Source organism: Melanotaenia boesemani, chromosome 3 (genome assembly GCF_017639745.1).
Source record: "Melanotaenia boesemani isolate fMelBoe1 chromosome 3, fMelBoe1.pri, whole genome shotgun sequence".
Lineage (NCBI taxonomy): Eukaryota > Metazoa > Chordata > Actinopteri > Atheriniformes > Melanotaeniidae > Melanotaenia > Melanotaenia boesemani.
In genome coordinates, this window is record NC_055684.1 from 5,919,366 (window position 1) to 5,940,875 (window position 21,510).

A 21,510-nucleotide genomic window follows, 5' to 3' on the forward strand; every position below is an offset into this window, starting at 1 on the left:
GCATTGCAATGAGTCGATTAAATAGTGAATCAGCCCAACCCTACATCAAATTCAGCCCAGCTTCTTTTTCTTTGTTCCTTTCTCTGATGGCACTACTGCTACTGCTCAACACTGCCCCCATGGTTTCTGGTGGTACTGCACTGTCAGGGTAAGGATCCACAGCCTCCCCAAACACAGACCGGATCACACACATAAACATCGCAGAAGATGGAGAAAATGCTCCAAATCCATCCTTAACGTAGCATAAAACTCCAGGCGCCATTAGGTCCGGTTTAAATGATCCCTGGTCCACGTCTGTGGACAGTGCGGCTCATCTGGAGCAGCGTGGTCTGGTTCTCTTCCAGTGTGAAAGCAAAGGGAGCATCCAGTGAAGAAGAGACAGGAAGTGATGTAGATCAACATGGCTGCCTCTACTGCTGCTCATACTGGACCCATTCTGGTGTAAACCGGATCAGGTTTAAACACCAAAGTAAAACCAGAAACCAGACTGCAGGAATTTATCGTTGATCCATTGTTTACTTGTGGTGAACGAGAAGTTTTCGGTTCTGGCCAATCAATGAGCTGGATTTTCTTCTTCTTTCTTTCTGGTTAGCAGTGGCATCTGCCGAATATTGCTGGTTTGGGGGGCAGTTGTTGTAACTACATGATGTTGCCCCGGAGGTTTGGTCAGCTTCAGTCAAGCTCAGTGTGAAAACAAACCAACCCAATGGGAGGTGGTACATGTTTCCCCCGGACTGCCCTGCTGGGAATACGTCCTCTAACACAGAGGTCCCCAACCCTGGTCCTCAAGGCCCACTGTCCTGCGGGTCTTAGATGTCTCCCTGCAGCAACACATCTGAGTCAAATTAAACGAATCTCTGAGAAGCTCTGCACAAGTCTGCTAACGAGCCATTAATTTGAATCAGGTGTGTTGCAGCAGGGAGACATCTAAGACCTGCAGGATAGTGGGTCTTGAGGACCAGGGTTGGGGACCTCTGCTCTAACAGCTGTATCTGGGTGTTGCAAAAAAAGTTTCATTTTATATCATTTTATGTATTTTGATCAAATCATATAATAAATTTGAAATATTTTGAGTTTTTCATTATTTTAAAATAAATAAATGGATTCACGCGTGGAGACATCCTACCTGCGCACGTTTCTCCAGGTCGGACCGATATGGATTAATGACCTATAATATTTTTTGAAAGCGCTAAAAAGTGACAGATTTCATTCTAAATTGATCTTTTTCTTATGATGCATCAGAAACTTTGCAGCATTACTCATCAAGGGCTTAATCTCAACTTCACCGTCCACACACCAGGAAGTTCCAGACTTCCAAGATTTTCCATGTTTCTGTCTGCTTGGCCGAGTAGAAGCTGGTCTGAAGCAGCAGTTCCCAGTTTGAATCTTTCTTGGATAAGATGGAAGCTGTTATCTACAGCTTGGATTGTTTGACCACCACTTCGTTCGCCAGAACTACATCAGCCTGCAAAAGGTCACATGACTGAAACCTGCCTATTACATACATTTCTCCTCCACCTTGGAACTGCCGTTAAAACTCAGCGACAGTTTCTCACGTTCCGCAAACAGAAGTGCACTTGCAACCAGCAGACTGAGCTTAATGGTTTGTCCATGGGCAGACTGGAAGTCCAAACCCAGACTAGAACCTGACATTCCACACATTGATCACGCTACAATCAAGCTCACAGAACGGACCTACAACTTCTCCAGAAACACCACCGAATAGCTTAATGCACTGTTTGAAAATCCTCTTTGATTCAAATAAAAACAAACACATCTACATAAAGGCAACAAGCTGTACATGTTATCTTTGTTCTCAGTACACATTAATATCTGAGTAACTGCTAAACCAGACTGAGTTAGCTGCCGTTCCAGCTGTTTAAACTACTAACTTTACAGTAAGTGCTACTGTAAATAATAAAAAAAGCAGTGTTTCACGTCACAACGTTCAGGCCGAGTCTAGGCCACAGAAGTCGGCTGCGCCACGATTTTCAGAGAACTATGAGCTTATAAACCGTCACTTTCACTCCCTCACAGGGCCAGAACGGGGATTTCTGGTTTGGCAACCAGTCACAGTTAAATAAGAACAATCATATGATAAGAGCACAACAATAGGATCAAGAGAGGTTTTGTGATTTGGACAAAGGCATCGATAAAGAGATTAGGACATGGAGGGGGGCTGAGAAAAGGCAGAAGGGTCCAGACGGGGTGGATGGTGATTGGATGACTGCAGTAAAGGCCAGCACTGGAAGCAGAAAGCATCGTCTCAGACTGGAGCAAAGCCTCCAGCTCAGTGATGATTAGATTGTCGTTAAAATGCAAAACAGCTCTGAAAACTCCATTGTTCTGAGGAGGCTTACTCAGAATTTTACCGTCAGGTGGTTCGAGTCCGTCCGAGCCTTGTGATCCAAACACATGACGCAGATGGGACGTTTGGAAGCCTCATGCACGTGAACCCTGATGGCTTTAAGGAAGAGAGATGACAGCATCAGTAGAAGAATTTATTCCAGATGTTCCTGAATCCACACAGCACCAGGTAGCTTGGTTACAGGAGCAGTAGTGCAAGCGGTGGTTCCAGAAGACCGTCTCCTGGTATGTGCTTGTGAAGGCCGGAAGTTCGTGTTTTTTTCCTCCGCGGTGGCTGTTGGCTCTGAATAAGGCGACGGATCACTCAGAGAACAGCAGGGAAGAAGAGAAAGGGAGAAACAACAACCAGATCTCCAGAATCTTCTGAAAAGTTCTGCTTGTAAAGCACCAAAAGTCCTGAGAAACACCGGGACTCTGGGCCGGCCCAGCCGCCTGGACGGGCTCGGTTCCGGCCAGCCCGGAGCGTCACACGGTGGCTCTGAGGATCCTGCTGGGCCTGGAGCTGCGGTGGACCTTGGTGTGTTTGGATAAATGGTCGCTGCGAGCAAACTTCTTCTCACACAGCGAGCACTCGTATGGCTTGATGCCAGAGTGGGAGCGGCGGTGGCGAGACAGCTCATCGGATCGGGAGAACCTGGCGACACAAGAGCACAACGGCCGGATCAGAAACCCAAAGGATGCAGAAAAACCAAGTCACGGACAACCTCAGACACTATCAGTCTCGCCAAGGACCACCTTCATGACTGACATGATTATAGAAGAAAAGACTTTCCCATGAGTTAGTTCTAGATGAAAATGTTATTTATTTTATTATATGGAGGCAGGTTTACCACCAGAACTCAGTCAAGTCCTGATAACTGATCAACTATTTTACTGGTTTGAATACTTTTGCCTTTTATACACATAAGAAATATTTATCACAGTCATGTTTGGCATCTTTTTCCCAACACAACCTCACTTTTATCTGGGCTCCAGACTAACTGTTAGCACTGGTAGCACTGTTAGCACTGTTAGCAGTACCCGTGCTAACAGTGCTAACGGTGCTACTTCTTAATTTGAGTGCAGCCTGATTTTTACAGCGTTGCTCTCAGCAGCTCGTGTTAGGACGTCTTTTCATCATTACACACACACCGATTGTATTTTGTATAATATTTAGGTTATTGTGAATAATGAGGTTTAGAAAACGTTAAGTGGAAAAAATATAATTTTAAAAATAAACTTAAAGTTTTAGCTTCGCTGAACTAAATGAAACCAACATTTCAAACTTTGAAATATCTCATGAGGCTGAGCTGCTTCTGGGTTAGGGTTAGGAGGGTTTCCCCCTCCTCTGGATTCATGTTTAATCTTTTTCATGACATTTATCTATATATTATATATTCTGTCTGTGCTATATTCAGCACATACCTGAACTGAAGCTTCAGCACCATGTTTTTGTCGCTCAAACAGCCAGACACATCCAGGTTTACTAAGATGCCAGCCTCTCTTTTTTAGTGTGGCCCTTTACATCATTTCAATGCGACCTTCATCATGCGGACGTGTGAACACGGCGGTGAAGTGACACGCATGTGCAGAGGAAAGCACGACGTCACACAGTGCGCAGCGTTTACTGGAGGCTGTGTCAATGGGGATGTACTTCCTAATTAAGCCTGAATGATGATCCACTGGTGCAGAATTGTGACATTTGTCTGACTCGGTGTGGTCCTACATCAGATAGATCCATATCTGATGTAGGACCACATATGAAAAAAAAATAATCTGATTTGTGCCGTTCAGTCCGTCATTAAAAAAATTAAATCATTTCACACAGTGGAGTGTTTTTCATCGTCCACATGTGGAGTGGATGGTCACCTACCTCCACCCACACTCGGGCCAGCTACATGTGTACGGTTTCTCTCCTGTGTGCCGGCGGAAGTGAGCTTTCAAATGGCTGCTTTTGGTGTACATCTTCCCACAGCCAGGGTGGGAGCACTTGTGGACCCTCTCTGTAGGCGGCACCCTGGTCAACCGTGGGGGAACGGCCTTTAAGAGGCCGCCGGCCTGCCCCCCGACCCCCATCACACTCGTGATCTCTAGAGTCCTGGTGGTGATGGGCAGAGGGGCGATCTTCACATACTTCTGCTCAGCGGACTTGTTGTCCCCACTGTTTAAGGATATCAAGGTGGTGGTGGTTGTGGGGGACACCTGGGGGGCCAGCAGGGTGAGATTTTGTGCCCCTTCCCCCTGGAGCCCCATGACCAGATGTGTGAGCCAGATACCGCTTTGGGCTGCAGGAGGAGAACCTGTTGGGGGCTGAGGCTGGGCTAGAGGTAAGGGCTGGAGCTGGAGGACCACCGGAGCTCTGAGGAGCATCGACGAGGTCAGGGAGGGCAGGGAGGGGTTCAGGGGGGCAGAAGGGGAAGGGTCAGGCTCGTTTTTAGGACTGGAAGTGCAAACGGAAGTGCTGGTTCCTGCAATGCCCGCCATGGGTGCTGCAGAGGATGATGAAGAGTCAGTAAAGGTGCACGGCAGAGGGGAGGGTTCCTCTTTGGGAGTTAGCAGCTCCTCCTTCACAACCTCCATCTTCTCCTTCAGGAACTCCTCGATATCCTCCAGAGTGGGCGAAAATGGGGAAGAGGGATGGAAAGGGAATTCAGGCAGTTTGGGGTCCTGACAGGCCGGTCCCTCTTCCTCCACCGCACCTAGAAAAATATGCAGAGGGTTGCCTTCATCTTCGTCGTCCTCCTCCTCCTCTTCGTTCTCTCCGGGGCTGTGGGGCTGCTGCCCGGCCTCAGGGCTGTCAGCCCCATCCCCGAGGCAGAGGGAGAACAGGCTGTCCCTGAACAGCTCCGTCTCCGCGCTCAGTGTCCGGCTGCTGAGGGACACCATCGCAGGGCAGGGGGCTGGACCAAAACCCTGCAAACACACCACACACACACACACTCAATTATGAAGTTAATTTCTCATTAATCTATATCCTTAGATTCAGCATGATGTTTTTTTATAGATAAAATAGAACAGAACTGAAATAAGATAAAACAAATAATAAAATTAAAAGCAAACTAACAAAAACAGCACAAACAAAATAAAACAAAAATAAACAAAACAAAAATAACAAATACAACTCCAATGTTGGTATTAAAACTGTTCCCATGTAATTTTTTTCTGTCTGTAGTACCAATCCCATACGTGAGTTATTTTATCTATTACATTTATCATTTAAAAAGGTATTTATGTACGATATTGTTATTACTATCATACAATGGCCTAGCATTAGTTAAACTACATGAATTTTACACACACACACACACACATATATATATATATATATATATCTATAAACATGGAGAGAGTTAGAGAGAGAGAGAGAGAGAGAGAGAGAGAGTTGGTTTAGTGAGGATAGCAGGTAAATAGTAGCAGGAATAACTGGAAAAGAGGAATAAGTGGAAATATGGAAATAGTTTGTTGTGTGTTTGTTTCAATGCCAATATTTTTTCTCCTGAAAGCCAAGACTTGAAAGAACGATGAGATGAGAAAAGGCTTGGTCACTGTTGATCTGTGTGTTATTTCTACAAAGTTCTGTTAGTAATAAATTCTGCTTTCTTCTTCTGGTCGGTCTTTATGCTGCTAAATCTATTCATACATTCATTTTACATCATTTTACCTCCCAATCTGACAGCTGAGAAACATCTTGTTTGATGCTGACTGGGGTTAAAAGGGTTCAGCTTCTGTTTTACATTTAAATAAATAAATATGAAAAAAGGCGACCAAAACTAGTAAAATGTGTTGGAGTAAAGGTTAAGTGCTAAAACTGACAAGATAAATCAGTTTATTCAAAATGGAGACTTCACGACTGAAATCCTTGGTTTAAGCTTTAATTAGTGGGGGGTGGGGGGTGTCTTCTCTCCTCCCCTCAGCTACGACCCGTCACACGTCCGCACACCCCGGTATTAAAGTCCAAACAGACCCGCATGCGCGGGGAGGATAATCCCGGCTGTTTATGGACGATGTTTGCGCTGCTGTGGGGCACATGTTGCAGCAGGGCCTGAGCACGGTGCTGGGGGAACACGGCCCGCAACGACGCGCCCACAACGAGCATATGGCGAACAACTCCTCTTGCACCAACAACCACCGCGAGAAAGCAACATAAAAACAAACAAACAAACAGCCACAAAACCGTAATCTGGGAATGAGCGCAGGCGCAGGCGGACGGTGTGGAAACAACCACGGCTGCATCGGAATCCACGAGTTTCAAGTTCGCCTCGGTCAAAAAAAAAGCAAAAAAAAAAAAAACAGAAATGTTCTATTTATACTCTCGTGCGTGTGCGGGTGACGATCCCGCGCACGCGGCTCGACCTACCGTGTGTCTGTAGGAGGAGGGAAGCGGAGCCGTCGACGGTTCTCCGTGTTTTCGCCTTATTTTTCCTGTTATTGTCGTGGCACGCTCACATCCCGTCCTTGCCACGGGTCCATGTTGGCATTCCAGTTCCCAACGTCACGTGACCACAACGCCGCACAACTCGGAGGCACGGGTCCTATTTCGCGTCTGTGATTGGTCGAGAGCAGCGGAGGCTCGCCCTAAAAGAAGCGCGCTGATTGGCTGCTGCACGATAAATTCTGACTACCATGTGTTGTTCAGAGGCAGCTTTAAAAGCCACGAGCACCCTAACCATCAAAGCAAGCTCTTTTCCATATAGACAATAAAATGAAAAAGAAAAAAACCTTATTAATCCCAGAGGAATTACAACATTTTAGCAGACTTGTTTATTTTTGTGTGTGTGTTTAATAGACACAATAATAATTAATTAGAATAAGATATTGTTTTGTTCTGGAGGGCGATGGCTGCTGGCAGGAATGATCTCCGATATCTTTCTGTCTTACACTGAACTTAACGAAGCCTCACACTGAACACACTTCATTCACTGTGTTGTCAGAGTCAGCCATGATGTTCAGCAGCTGGTACAGCATCTTTCCTGCACAATCAGCTCCAGAGTTACAGTATCCCCTGCACAGACCCAGAACCAGAGTTATGCCCAACACATACCCAGTTATCCCCAGCACAGACCCAGAACCAGAGTTCTGCCCTACACATACCCAGTTATCCCCAGCACAGACCCAGAACCAGAGTTCTGCCCTACACAGAACCAGTTATCCCCAGCACAGACCCAGAACCAGAGACCCTGAACCAGAGTAATCCCCAACACAGACCCAGTTATCCCCAGCACAGACCCAGAACCAGAGTTCTGCCCTACACAGAACCAGTTATCCCCAGCACAGACCCAGAACCAGAGTAATCCCCAACACAGACCCAGAACCAGAGACTCAGAACCAGAGTAATCCCAAGCACAGAACCAGTTATCCCCAACACAGACCCAGTTATCCCTAGCACCGACCCAGAACCAGAGACCCAGAACTAGAGTTATCCCCAGTACAGAACCAGAGGTATCCCCATCCATAATTCATCCATAATTATTGAAAAATTCAGAACAAACTGGAGCTTTTCTTTCCATGAATCTGCATTATTTGAATTTTCATATTAGTCTAACATAACTGTCTTCTGTCCTTGTTACTGTTATATCATCTTTTTCTTCACTGATGGATGGTTAATCACTGAGATCACACTGGGGCACAGACCTCTTTTACCGGGGTACGTGGTCTGGTAAATGACATCTGGCGATGCGTATGCGTCTCAATCAGTTTGTTCAGTCTCGTAGTCTCTGGTTCTGGTTAGGCCACAGCAAATGCTCCAAAGCCGATAGAACTCCCATGAAACATCCTGGTTCAGACATTGAAGGATTATAACCTCTTACTGAAGTAGAGTCAGTTCTGTCCCTTTTGCAAATCCATGATGAGAATCTCCTGTTCCCCCACATCCCAAAGCTGCTCTACTGGACTGAGATCTGGTGACAGTGGGGCCGTTGGAGTCCAGTGAACTCATCGTCATGTTCTAGAAAGCTGGTGTAGATGATCTGAGCTTTGTTACATGCACTGGAAAACATGTCTAATGAATGCTGGGCTTACATCAGAAGACTTTAAAAAGATTTAGAAAAGACTCTAGAAAACTATCAGCTCACATCTTTTCACATCTAATGACCTAGTCTCAGACTGAGCTTTACAAAGATTGTTAATCACTATTTACAAGACTAGAACTAGATTCTTTTAGTATTTTTGTGATATGTTGGACAGTTGATATGGAATCTGATCTGCCCACACCAAAGCAAAGAAGGGGAAAGTTTCCCTCCAGGGAATTACACATCATTATTAAGTGTGGCTCCACCAGGTGTTACACCGACCCATCAGCATCTCATTTGTTGGATCATTATACTGTAACACATAAATGATCCACAGCAGACACTTACTTCTTAATAACCATCTGTTTCTCTTCTGGACTATCCACCTACAACGTTTCATCACCAGTTGTTGTTCGCCTTTTATTTTATTATTTTTTTTCGTCCGTTTTTGTCAGTGTTCTGTCAGGATTCCTGTTTGTGCTTTTGTCAGAGCTCATCTTTTACCTGTTTGATTGTGTTTTGTCACTGCAACTGATAATATCAAACACGTTTGATACTGTCGCAGACCCAAGACTAGAGAAAGACATAAAACAGCGCAGATTCCCAGCTGAACCCTAACAACCGAGATGAGCGCTGTGACTCCAGTAAAACTCCCAAGATTTCCTAAAGACTTCCGTTTTTAGTCTGCGACTGTAAAAATCGCTCGGTGTGAGCCCAGCATTAGTCTTTTATCCAACCACATGCTTAAAAAGATGTATAAAAATGATGCATGAGAAACCTTGTGATTTTACATAACTTAACAGCAGAAATGGTTTATTTATTTTCCTTGTTTTAAAAAAAATTGACATTTTTCCTCATATGTTGATTTTCTTGCTAAATGCTGCTAAAGTAAAAGCTGGATTCTACCAGATCTGAATGCGGAACTCTGATGTGGAACTCAGAGAACATCGTCTTGCATCATTGACATGCTGTAAAACACATTAATTCCTCACAGAATTGACGTTGGACATGCAGGTGACTCGCTAGGATTAATCTTCCTGCAGTTAGCCTGGTCTGGAGCAGGCTAGCTGCAGCGGATAAATCGCCACAGTAACTTGGCCGGGTTTAGTTTGAGCTGCTTTCATGCAACCAATTTAAGGCTAAATTCAGCCAGGATAACCAACATATCCCGGCTTAATCCCTTATCTTGGTTTCGTGCAATACCCCTCTAGAGTTGCCATGGCAAGACACACTATTCAATCGAATTTTATTTATATAGCACTTTCATACAGAAAGTGACACAAAGTGTTGTACATAATAAAAACAAATCAGGCATATTAAAAACAAATAATACCACTGCGGTAGTCAACAAAGAATAAAAAGGCACAATCATACACAAACTCACATTCATACAAACCAAGTAGCATGCACCCCCTCCAGACCCCAATCTGTACAAGCATGAACTCCCATCTATAATAACTGTCTCTAAAAAAAATAAGAAAATGAAAACATCTGGCTTGACTCTGCTGTAAGGAAACAAAATCTTGGGGAGCCACCCAGGTGAGGACAGGCCGGGGCCCAGACCACAGCCACACGGCCGCAGTGCAGGACCCCCATGTCACCATGGCAACTGTTACAGATGGACCCCTCGGAGACAAAGGTGGGTTAACATAACTTTATTTACAAGGGAGAAAGAGTGTCATCTTATGGAGGCAGGCAGCGGGAGGAGATCCATGGGGTGAGAACAGGAGATGAGGTGGATCCATGCAGGGATGAACGTCAAGGTCCGACAGGAACTGAATGTGGTGCTGGGGTATAAAAGGGCTGGTGAGCAGATGGGAGACAGGTGTGACTGATCAGGGATCCGGGGCTTAATTGGCTAAAGGGCAGGACTGGAGTGAATGTGGCACGGTGAGATGGAAGGAACAGGTGTGGATGACCAGGGAATTGGATGTGGTGGCTGTGGTGCGTGGCAGCAACAACCCCACAGACAGAGCAGGCAGAGCTACCGGTGTGAAGTATCCCCAGGAGAAAAACACTGGAGTTAAACAGTAAAAACAAGATATAATACACTTATAAACAATAAGAACTGATAAGAGTGACACGAATAAAAATACAGATAAAAGAGTTCAGGAAAAATATAAATAAAATAAAATAACTGTTATTGGGTAAAAATGCAGCAATAAAACAACAGTAAAACAATAAAACAGAAAGCCATTTAAATTAATCTAATCTAATTAAAAGAATATATATTAAATAAGTAAAAATCAAAACATAATAAAATTCAGCTATAAGCTAGACTAAAAAAGAAGGTCTTTTTAAAAACATCAACAGGCTCATTCATCATGCTTAAGGGATTTCAATGTGTTATTAACACCGATCAGGCCCAACATCATGACCACTGACAGTGAAGTTAATAATATTGATTATCTCGTTGCAGTGGACCCTGTCAGTGTGTGTGGGTGTGTGTGTGTGTGTGTGTGGGGGGGGGGGGGGGGGGGGGGGGGGGGGGCGGTGTATTAGGTATTAGACAGCAAACGAATGATCAGTCCTCAAAGTTGATGTGTTGGAAGAAGGAAAAATAGGCAAGCGTAAGGGTTGAGTCACTTTGACAAGGGCCAGATTGTGATGGCTGTTTCTCGACAGTCAGAGCATCTCCCAGACTGCAGGTTGGGTGTTCCTGGTCTGCAGTGGTCAATACCTACCATCAGTGGTTTAAGGACGGGAAAACATTGAACCAGGGACAAGGTCAGGGGCATGGACACCTAAGGCTCACTGATGATGAGGCTGATCTACTGTTTATTAAATGTTTAAATTCTATTTGTACTTCTGAAAAGAACAAAGTTAATTTGAATCCATCCATCTATCCATTAGAGTCGGGTCCCGGGGGCAGCTGCCTAAGCAGGGAAACCCAGACTGCCCTCTCCCCGGCCACATTCACCAGCTCATCCGGGGGGATCCTGAGGCATTCCCAAACCAGCCGAGAGATGTAGTCCGTCCAGCATGTTCTGTGTCTTCGCCGGGGCCTCTTTCCAGTGGAACATGCCCAGAACACCTCACCAGGGAGGCGGCCAGGAGGCATCCTAACCAGATGCCCGAGTCACCTCATGGCTTCTCTTGATGTGGAGGAGCAGCGACTCTGTGCCCCTCCCGGACCGAGCTTTTCACCCTATCTCTAAGGGAGAGCCCGGCCACCCTGCAGAGAAAACTCATTTTAGCCGCTTGTATTCCCGATCTTGTTCTTTCGATTACTACCCACAACTCATGACCATTTTATTTTATTTTTAATATTTGTTAAAATGGTTGAAAATGAGAAATACTGTCCATGGGTCTCTATGAAGAGAAACACTCAGTGGCTATAGTGGTGATATGACACCTAGAGTGGGGAGGTTGCTGAATATGCCTAAAAAACTCTATCTTCTCACAACCACAACTTTCACTCCTTTTACATATTTTTATCACTAAACACATTTGTGCCCTTTCAGATGGTATAAATATGGAAGCAAAGAGATCAACACAAACTGGTCTGTGAGCTGCAGAGAGCCATCAAACTGCTGCATTGACTCGTGTCCGCAGTGTTAGGCAGGTGGTCATAATGCTATGCCTGATCAGTGTATGTATACAGTAGTGATGCGCGGGTCGGGGTTTTTTCCGACCCGCGGGTCCCGCTCTATTAAAAAAATTGGACCGCACCAACCCACCCCGCACCTCCGCTTCTATTTTTTCAACCGACCCGACCCGCCCCGCCCCGCCCCGCCCCATTAAAACACATCTTACGACATTGACGAATGCTTTTATTTAGTCTGAGAAAGATGCATATGGTCTCCTAAATTGGCACTGGAAACTGGCAACACAAAATGTATTTTCATTTGAACATTAAGCCTATAAACATAAATAGGCAAATTAATAAAGTGTTTTAAAGCGTTTAAGCGTTAAGTGTTATAAAGCACATAGCCAATGCTGCTGTTGTTGTCTGCACTGATTACCTCGTTGAACCTGTCCCAAATCTGTGATTTAGCCATTTGACCCTCCTCCTTCTTTTTAAGGACGTAAACTCCCGAACGAAGATTATTCATTCAACACTTCTTCCATCTTTTGTTGCTTGTCTGCTTGGCGCTTTCTGCACGTAGCCTGCGTAGCCTATTACGCGCCTACGTGGACATTACGTTATAAAACGTGACCTGTGTTTAAATAACTGATAAATATTTTGTCTTACATATTATAGTAACAAAATGTAGACACTGATTAAGGTCTTTATTTTCAGTTTGACAAAAAATAAAATTAATATATAGAACTAGATATTTCAGAATAGTAAACAACACCAACCCGCCCCGCGGTGAAGCGAAAATTCTTTGACCCGCCCAAACCCGAACCGCGGGTAACCGAGTCACCGAGTCCTGATACTCATCCCATAGTTCAGGTCTTCTTTGACAAGTTTGCACAGTGCTCTAAAGGGTTAAATTACATCAATAACTGAGCCAACTTCTTTAAATTACAGTTTGAATCCATGTTATCATAATATTAATATATTAAAACTGTGGCTTGGGAGGGTTCCGGTTACTTCACCGCTCCGGATGGCAGCTTAGTCGATACGCTCTCTCGATAAAATAAATATTTAGCCCCTTAAAACCATCAAATTGTTAATTTTGTAAAAACATAATAAAGTACAAGGGGGACACATTGAGGAAAAGGGATACAAGACAGAAGGGCTCAGCCGAAGAACGAACAACTCACGACAACATTTTGGCTCTGGAGCAGGGCGCTGATGCTAACATGAACGCTAATGCTAATCAAGACTACGCCGCAGGATTAGCAACTGTGCTTGAAGAAATACGGGACTTTCGCAAAGAGATGAAAGAACAACTAAATGATATCAGGATCGAACTGACTACGGCAAATAAGAAAATTACCGAAGCAGAAACTCGAATTGACAAGGTTGAAGACCGGGTACAGAACATGGAGCAAGTGCTGAGTAAAATGATAAAAGTTCAGCAAGAAAATAAAGTATTGGACCAGGAAAGCAGGTCACGACGGGAGAATTTGAGGCTCTATAGTGTTCCTGAAGGTACGGAGGGATCCTCAGTGTTGAACTTCGTGGAAAAACTACTGCGAGACAGCTTGGATATCCCCCCGACCATGAACCTCAGCATCGAGAGAGCTCACCGGACTCCTGCCCCAAAACTTCCGGGAAATGGAGAAGAGAAACCAAGGTCAATAATAATAAGATTCTCCCGATTTACAACAAAAGAAGAGATTTTGCGCAAAGCCTGGATGAAGAAAGGGATATATTTGGAAGGGAGAAGAATATACTTGGACCAGGATTACCCCTCGCCTATTTTACAGAAGTGCCGGGAGTTTGCTGAAGTGAAACGGGTACTTAAACATCAAAATATTAGATTTCAAACACCGTTTCCTGCCAAATTAAGGGTATTTTATGAGGACAGACCCCAGCTGTACCAAACGGCGACAGAGATGACTACGGATATGAATGCCAGGGGACTGTCGGTAACACCGAGGGAGAGCCTAGTGGAGCAGCTGACCAGGTCGGCGTGGACTGTGGTAGGAGAACAGCGGCAGCGGAGGACGGGAGGGAATCGTGGAAAAGACATAAGAGACAAGAAGGCATACTTCTCCCACTGCAGAGGAGCTGTAAGGTCTGCGAAGAACCCCAGCAAGGATGTTATTCAAATAGAGGTAAAATAGACAATTTTCCCTTTCCTTTTTTAAAAAAAGAGACTATATATGTATATGAGAGAACTAACAGGAGACACTAGAGTAGTGTGACGTGCATAGGGAATTGCCATTGGGGCCCTCTTCCTGGTTTGGGGAGAGGCTCACCCCTACTTTTAGGCCCTGTTAATAACACATCCCAGGGTCACTTTCAAGAGACCCCAACCTTGGAATCATCTTTTGGTATGTTTTCTATGTATGTTGACTTTGTTACTTTTTTTAGTTGTGGTGTGTTTTGTTTGTTCAGGGAGTTGACCAGTTGAGTTTACTGCATGATGCTTTCAGTACTGCTTGTAAAAATGACCCGATATGGCCAGTGATAAGGTAAAATTTATATCATTTAATGTCAATGGGCTAACAAATCCTAGTAAACGTTGTAGAATCTCGACTAAGACAAAGCAAGACCAAGCCCATATAGTATATTTACAAGAGACCCATTTAAATGACAGGGAACATGAAAAGCTGAAAAGAAAAGGTTTTACAGACTTATTTTTTTCATCATACAAAGCTGGTCGTAGACAAGGAGTTGCCATCCTCATCTCAAATAAACCAAACTTTGAAAAGACATTTGAGATGGGAGATAAAGAGGGAAGCTTCATATTGGTAAGGGGAAGTATAGAGGGGAACTTAGTCACCCTCATGAACATATACGCTTATGACTTTAGCTTTTTTTCAGAAAGTGATTAATATAATAACGACTGAAACGCAGGGTTTTTTGATATGTGGCAGTGATCTAAATTTACGTTTACAACCAGAACTTGACTTTCCAATAGGAAAACTCCTAAATCAAGTTCTTTGTATAGGAAAGTTGGTGCACTTTTAGAAGAGGTTGGTCTGATTGATATATGGAGAGATCTCTTCCCTAATAGAAGAGATTATATCCATATTCAGCCCCCCACTCTCTTTACACAAGGATAGACTATTTTATGACATTTGCAAAAGATAAAGATAAAATTCTGATGTGTGGAATTGGGACAATGGACGTGAGTGACCATGCACCCCTATATCTGCTAGCTAACCTAAAATTATGCCCCAAGACAATTAAATGGAAACTAAATTCAAGTCTGCTTAAAGATGCCAAATTCAGAGAACAGATCAAAAAAGAAATACATGATTTTCTCAATATTAATGATAATGGAGAGGTCTCACCTCCTATGCTCTGGGACACTTTGAAAGCTGTTATAAGAGGGAAAATTATAGCAATAGCATCTTACAAGAAAAAGACTCGGTATAAAAAAATAGATGATCTACAACAGAGTTTAAAGGAACTGGCAAAAGAAAACATAAATCAAACCCATCAAAAAATTATTTTACAGAACTGAAAAACATCAGAAATGAGATAAAGGATTTGACCACACAAGAGGTTAAGAAAAAATTTATGCTCTTGAAACAAAAATACTACGAAAGTGGATCAAAATCTGTCAAAATATTGGCATGGAAATTAAAAAAGAAAATGGCTGAAAATACAATCACTAAAATTAGACATCCAAAAAATAAACTGATCAAGAATAAACTACATGAAATCCATGAAGCTTTTCAAACATTTTATAAAACATTATACTCCAGAGTCCAGGGGGGAAATGAAACAGAAATTCAACAACTTTCTTAATTCTCTAGATTTACCAGTGCTAAATGAGGAACAGAATGGGAAGGCAAGGAAAGGAAAGGCAAGGCAGTTTATTTGTATAGCACATTTCATGTAAAGGACAATTCAAAGTGCTTTACATAAAACAAAGGCATTACAGATATTTAGAAATAGTAAAAGGTATCAACACATAATCACAATAAAATAATAAATTACATTAAAATGATTAAAAGCAAGATAAGTTACAAAGTTAACATACAAATTTCATGCATAGGCGCATGAGAAAAGAAATGGTTTTAACCTGGATTTAAAAATGTCTGCATTTGGTGAAAGTTTAATCTCCACTGGCAGTTTGTTCCACTTGTTTGCAGCATAACAGCTAAATGCTGCTTCTCCATGTTTAGTCTGGACTCTGGTCTGGACTCAGGTCTGGACTAGTTGACCAGAGTCTTTGGATCTAAGAGCTCTGCTAGGTTTATATTCTCTGAACATATCACAGATGTATTCTGGGCCTAAACCATTCTGGGATTTGTAAACAATCAGAAGGGTTTTAAAATCTATTCTGTGACTGACTGGAAGCCAGTGTAAAGATTTCAAAACTGGTGTGATGTGTTCAGATCTCTTAGTCCTGGTTAAAACTCTAGCAGCAGCGTTTTGGATGAGCTGCAGATTTTTAATGCTCTTTTTAGGAAGTCCTGTTAAAAGACCATTACAGTAATCCAGCCTACTGGAGATGAATGCATGGATGAGTTTCTCTTGGTCTTTCTGGGAGACTAAACTTTTAATTCTGTTGATGTTTCTGAGCTGGTAAAAAGCTTCTTAGTGAAGCTTTGATGTGGCTGCTGAAAGTCAGGTCTGAGTCTATCTATCTATCTATCAACACTCCAAGGTTACGAACTTGGTCGGTGATTTTAAGAGCCCGAGTCTCCAGGTGTTTGCCAATGCTAACCCTCTTCTCTTTGCTACCAAACAGAATAATCTCAGTTTTATCTTAATTTAATTGTAGAAAATTCTCCTTCATCCAGGTGTTTATTTGCTCCAAACACTGACACATTAAGTCTATTGGACTGCAGTCATCTGGTGACAGAGACACATAAAGTTGTGTATCATCAGCATAACTTTGATAATTAATGCTATAGTTCTGTAATATTTTACCCAAAGGGAGCATATACAAGTTGAACAGAAGAGGTCCAAGGACTGACCCCTGGGGGACTCCACAAGTCATGGCCACTCGCTCAGATTCAAAGCTGCCAATCGTAACAAAATAACTCCGGCCTTCTAAATAGGACCTGAACCAGCTAAGGACCGCTCCAGAAAGTCCAACCCAGTTTTCCAGCCTGTGCAACAGGATTCTGTGATCTACAGTATCAAACGCAGTACTGAGATCCAACAGAACCAGGACTGATACTTGACCAGAATCAGTATTCAACCTTATGTCATTTAACACTATGACCAGAGCTGTTTCAGTGCTGTGATTGGGTCGGAAGCCGGACTGAAATTTATCAAGATTTCCACTTTCATTTAAAAAGTCATTAAGCTGGTGAAATACAACTTTCTCAATAATCTTGGAAATATCTGGGAAATTGATTGCGGAAATAACAGAGGTAGAACTTAAAAAGGCAATTAATAGACTTAAAACGAACAAATCACCAGGGTCAGATGGCTACACAGCCGAATGGTATAAGGAATTTAGAGTTGACCCCTGTAATACTGCCCACACTTAACTGGATTTTAAAAAAATCACAAACACCCCCTAGCTGGAAAGAGGCAATAATCAGTGCTATTCCGAAAGAAGGCAAAGATAATACAGAATGTAGTTCATTCAGACCAATATCAGTTCTCAATATAGATTATACACTTCCATTATGGCTAGACGTCTTGAAGATTTTTTACCCACACTTATACATAATGACCAAACAGGTTTTATAAAACGGCGGCAAACACAGGATACTATACATAGAACTCTTCACATGATAAATCAAATACAAAAGAACAAAACTAAAGCAATACTTATAAGTGTTGATGCTGAAAAAACATTTGATTCAGTTAATTGGGATTTCCTCTATAGAGTACTAAACAGATTTGGTCTGCATGACACACTCATTAAAACCGTAAAGGCTATATACAGTACCCCTTCTGCAAGAATAAAAGTTAACCGTTATCTTTCAAACAGTTTTATCTTGGAAAGAGGCACAAGACAGGGATGTGCATGGTCCCCATTATTGTTTGCATTGTATCTTGAACCGCTTGCACAATCCATTAGACAAAACGGTGACATCAAGGGGATCACTATTAAAGGAAGAAAGCATAAGCTAGCCTGCTATGCAGATGATATTTTGATTTATTTAGAGCAACCAACATACTCCCTGACTAAATTGATGCTGTTATTGGAACAATGTGGTCAACTATCTGGATATAAGATCAATATGAACAAAACCCAAATACTCTCATACAATTATAACCCGCCAAATGACATAACATCCAAATACCCTGCGATGTGGCAAGCTAAATATTTAAAATATCTGGGTATCAATATACCAATCAACCAAACCAGACTATTTGAATATAACTACATACCCATCAATAAGAAAATTGTTGAATATATAACAAGATGGAACTTGATACCATTTTTACACTAAGTTCAAGAATTGAGTCAATCAAAATGAATGTCTTACCTAGACTACTGTATCTATTTCAGAACTTGCCCATACAGATAAATCAAAATCAATTTAATGAATGGGATAAAATGATATCGAGATACATATGGCAGGGAAAAAGACCCAGGGTGGGTTATAAAACACTACAATTAACTAAAGAGAAGGGAGGATGGGGTTTGCCATCCTTCAGAGATTGCTATCATGCAGGACAGACAAAAGTGATGATGAACTGGTGTGACACATCATATGATGCCCAATGGAAAAATATTGAAGAGGAAACGTTTTTCTGTCCAATTCAAGCCACCTTAGCAGACTCAAACATTCAAAGGCACTTAGACATGGCTGACAACCCCTGGGTGGAACGTACCCTTAATGCAGGGCTACTCAATTCGGTCCTACGAGGGCCGCAATCCAGCAGATTTTCCATGTATCCCTGCACCAACACACCTGAGTCAAATTAGGTGGCTCTAACAGCCAATCAGGTTCTACACAATGACTCATTAATTTGACTCAGGTGTGTTGGTGCATGGAAAACCTGCTGGATTGCGGCCCTCGTAGGACCGAATTGAGTAGCCCTGCCTTAATGTCTGGAAAGGTGTTCTCAAAGAATACAAGTTAGATAAGGACATAGCCATTTTCAAGTGGTACGCCTATGACTCTGACTTTCTACCTAACAAGTTAGATTCACAATTCAAGGTCTGGGCTTCTATAGGACTGACAGCCTTATGCAAATTTTTTAAACAAAATACATTATTAAGTTTTCAAACACTTAAAAAGAATATCATTTAGAAAAACAAGACTTTTATCGATATCTACAACTACGACATTATGTGGATACAAAAATTGACAGAGTGCCGGTGGTGAATACAGGCCTGGTAGAACTGTTTAAAAAAGCGTATGACTGTAATACATCTAAGAGAATTATTTCTTTACTGTATAAATGTGAATTGTAAACCACACTCAACCATATATGTCGAAATGAGCGAGGAGACTGTGTTGTAGTTTAATCGTTTTAATTACAACCGCCAGCAACTGGTTAACGTGGCGTATAGACATGAGTCGTGAGCATAAAACGTAACACACTGAGCATGCGCACTTCTAGCAAGTACGGTATCTGTTATAGTCCACACATGGCATAAACATATCATTCACCAGAATGATCTACATCCTCTCCTTTTAGCTAGTGCTCCAGTAAGAAATCAAAATATGCTATATGGATGAAAATAACAATACCAGTGTCTTAATATTGCAACATTACTTCAAGCAATAGAAATTAGCGGTTGTCTCGACATTAATCTGTAAAGAACCATCAAAATGTACTTGTAATAAACACAAAAGTTGTCAAATATTCAAACTGAAAAATACTGGACTTGTAAGACTAGGGTCGACTGTATCAATACCTAACCTCTTTCTTTTTTTTTTTTTCAAGTTCATAGTTCACACGCTGTACTTTGGATTAGGTTTACAAATGCGGCCTGAAAGTGTTACATAGGGGGCATTACTGGGTGACACCTTGTTGGAAAAGCAAGCTGCAGGAATCTGCAGCTCACTGGAATGCTGAGTGGGCATTGGTGGTGGTTGAGGTATTTGCCGGGGTTGTGGTGTATGGGGAAGAGTGCCCGGCGTGGCAGGGTCAGTTGATTGGGAACTGAGATCCGCAGGGTCAACCTGTTGGGGTGGTGGCTCGGCAACCGGCAGGATGTGGCGACGATTTCTCCTGTAGACGCCTCCGTTGGATTCAACAATGTAGGAGCGTGGCTCGCTGCATACCTGCTTCACTGTGCCAAGGCGGTCGTGTCCCTTGGTCGTCTGCAACCTGACGACTTGTCCTTCTGCAAGTGGCTTTAGTGGGCGACTTGTTGCATCATAGTATTGCTTTTGAGTGAGTCTTTTCTTTTTGAGTTGTGTAGAGATTTGCTTTGCGTTCTTTGGGGCTGGCGCTAGCAGTGTGGTGTTGACCGGAAAAGTTGAACGTGTCTGTCTGGACATAAGGCGTTGAGCAGGTGAGCCTAATGTTTTGTCACGAGGGACATTCCTGATGTTTAGTAGGTTGAGGAAAACATCTGTCCCATCTCTATGAGACTTTTCCATTAGCTGCTTCGCGCTGCGGACTGCCCGTTCAGCTAGTCCATTTGACTGTGGGTATTCAGGACTGCTGGTTATACTAACAAAGTCCCACTGTTCAGCAAACTCTTTGAAACGCTGACTGGTGTATTGCCTTGCATTGTCGGAAATCAGGGTGTGAGGTGCTCCATGGACAGAAAAATGTCTTTTGAGCTTTGTGATTACGGCGGCTGAAGACGTGTCCCGGAGAAGGTCGATTTCGAACCACCCTGAGTATGAGTCGACTAGCACCATGTATTGTTGTCCATGCCACTCGAACATGTCTGTGGCGACTGTAGACCAGGGCAGGGCAGGAACTGGATGTAGTTGTAGGGGTTCCTTCTGCTGGTGTGGTCGGGTGCTGTTGCATACTGAGCAGGAGAGCAGTTCTTTTGTGATGTCTTTGTTCATTGTCGGCCAAAATACTGTGCTTCTGGCTCTGCGCTTTGTGGATTCTAAGCCTGGGTGGCCTCTGTGCATTATGTTGATGTACTCTTTTCGTAGGGAGTCTGGGATTACGGTTCTGAGACCTTTGATAACGATGCCATCCTCCACTACTAACTCATCTCTGTAAGGGAAAAATGGACGGACAGAGAGGGGAACTTGACGTTCTTTGTTAGGCCAACCGTTGTGAATGGCAGTGCTGAGAGTTTGTAGAACTTGGTCCTTTGCTGTGTGGGCTCGAAGCTCCTCCAGCCTGGCAGTGGAGATGTAGCTGACGGACATTACTTCAAAGTCATCATTTGCACTTTTTGTTTGAGAGACACTGCTGCTCGGGGCTCGTGATAGGGTATCAGCTAGGTACATGTATTTGCCCTTTTTATAGACTAGAGTGATGTCGTAAGCTTGTAACCGCAGTAACATCGTCTGTAAGCGAGCCGGGGCAGTGTGAATGGGCTTTTTCAGGATAGTAACAAGGGGCTGATGGTCTGTTTCGACGATTGTGGGCTTCCCATAGATGTAGTCTCTAAACTTGGTGCACGCGAAAACTACTGCCAACAGCTCCTTTTCGATCTGTGCATAACGCGTCTCTGTGTCCGTGAGCGTGCGAGATGCGTATGCCACTGGCTTTTCATCTTGTAAGCATGCGGCACCCAGTCCA

General features: G+C 43.2%; 1 protein-coding gene across 1 annotated transcript; it reads right to left on the reverse strand.

Annotated features, from left to right (window-relative positions):
- Positions 1-1,369: 1,369 nt before the first annotated feature.
- On the reverse strand, positions 1,370-6,838 carry si:ch211-117k10.3 (Krueppel-like factor 15). The gene is made up of 3 exons (XM_041981314.1): positions 6,704-6,838; positions 4,220-5,259; positions 1,370-3,001 (listed from the first exon to the last, which is right to left on the reverse strand). The coding sequence occupies exons 2-3, from the start codon at positions 5,230-5,232 to the stop codon at positions 2,833-2,835; spliced, it is 1,182 nt and encodes a 393-aa protein (XP_041837248.1). The 5' UTR covers positions 5,233-5,259; positions 6,704-6,838; the 3' UTR covers positions 1,370-2,832.
- Between the last annotated feature and the right edge of the window lie 14,672 nt (positions 6,839-21,510).

Excerpts from the sequence above, each read along its gene's own strand:
- si:ch211-117k10.3 (XM_041981314.1), bottom strand. The coding sequence starts at position 5,232 with ATGGTGTCCCTCAGCAGCCGGACACTGAGCGCGGAGACGGAGCTGTTC. Across the intron at positions 3,002-4,219 it reads TGGCCCGAGTGTGGGTGGAG|GTTCTCCCGATCCGATGAGC; the intron begins GTAGGTGACCAT and ends TTGTGTCGCCAG.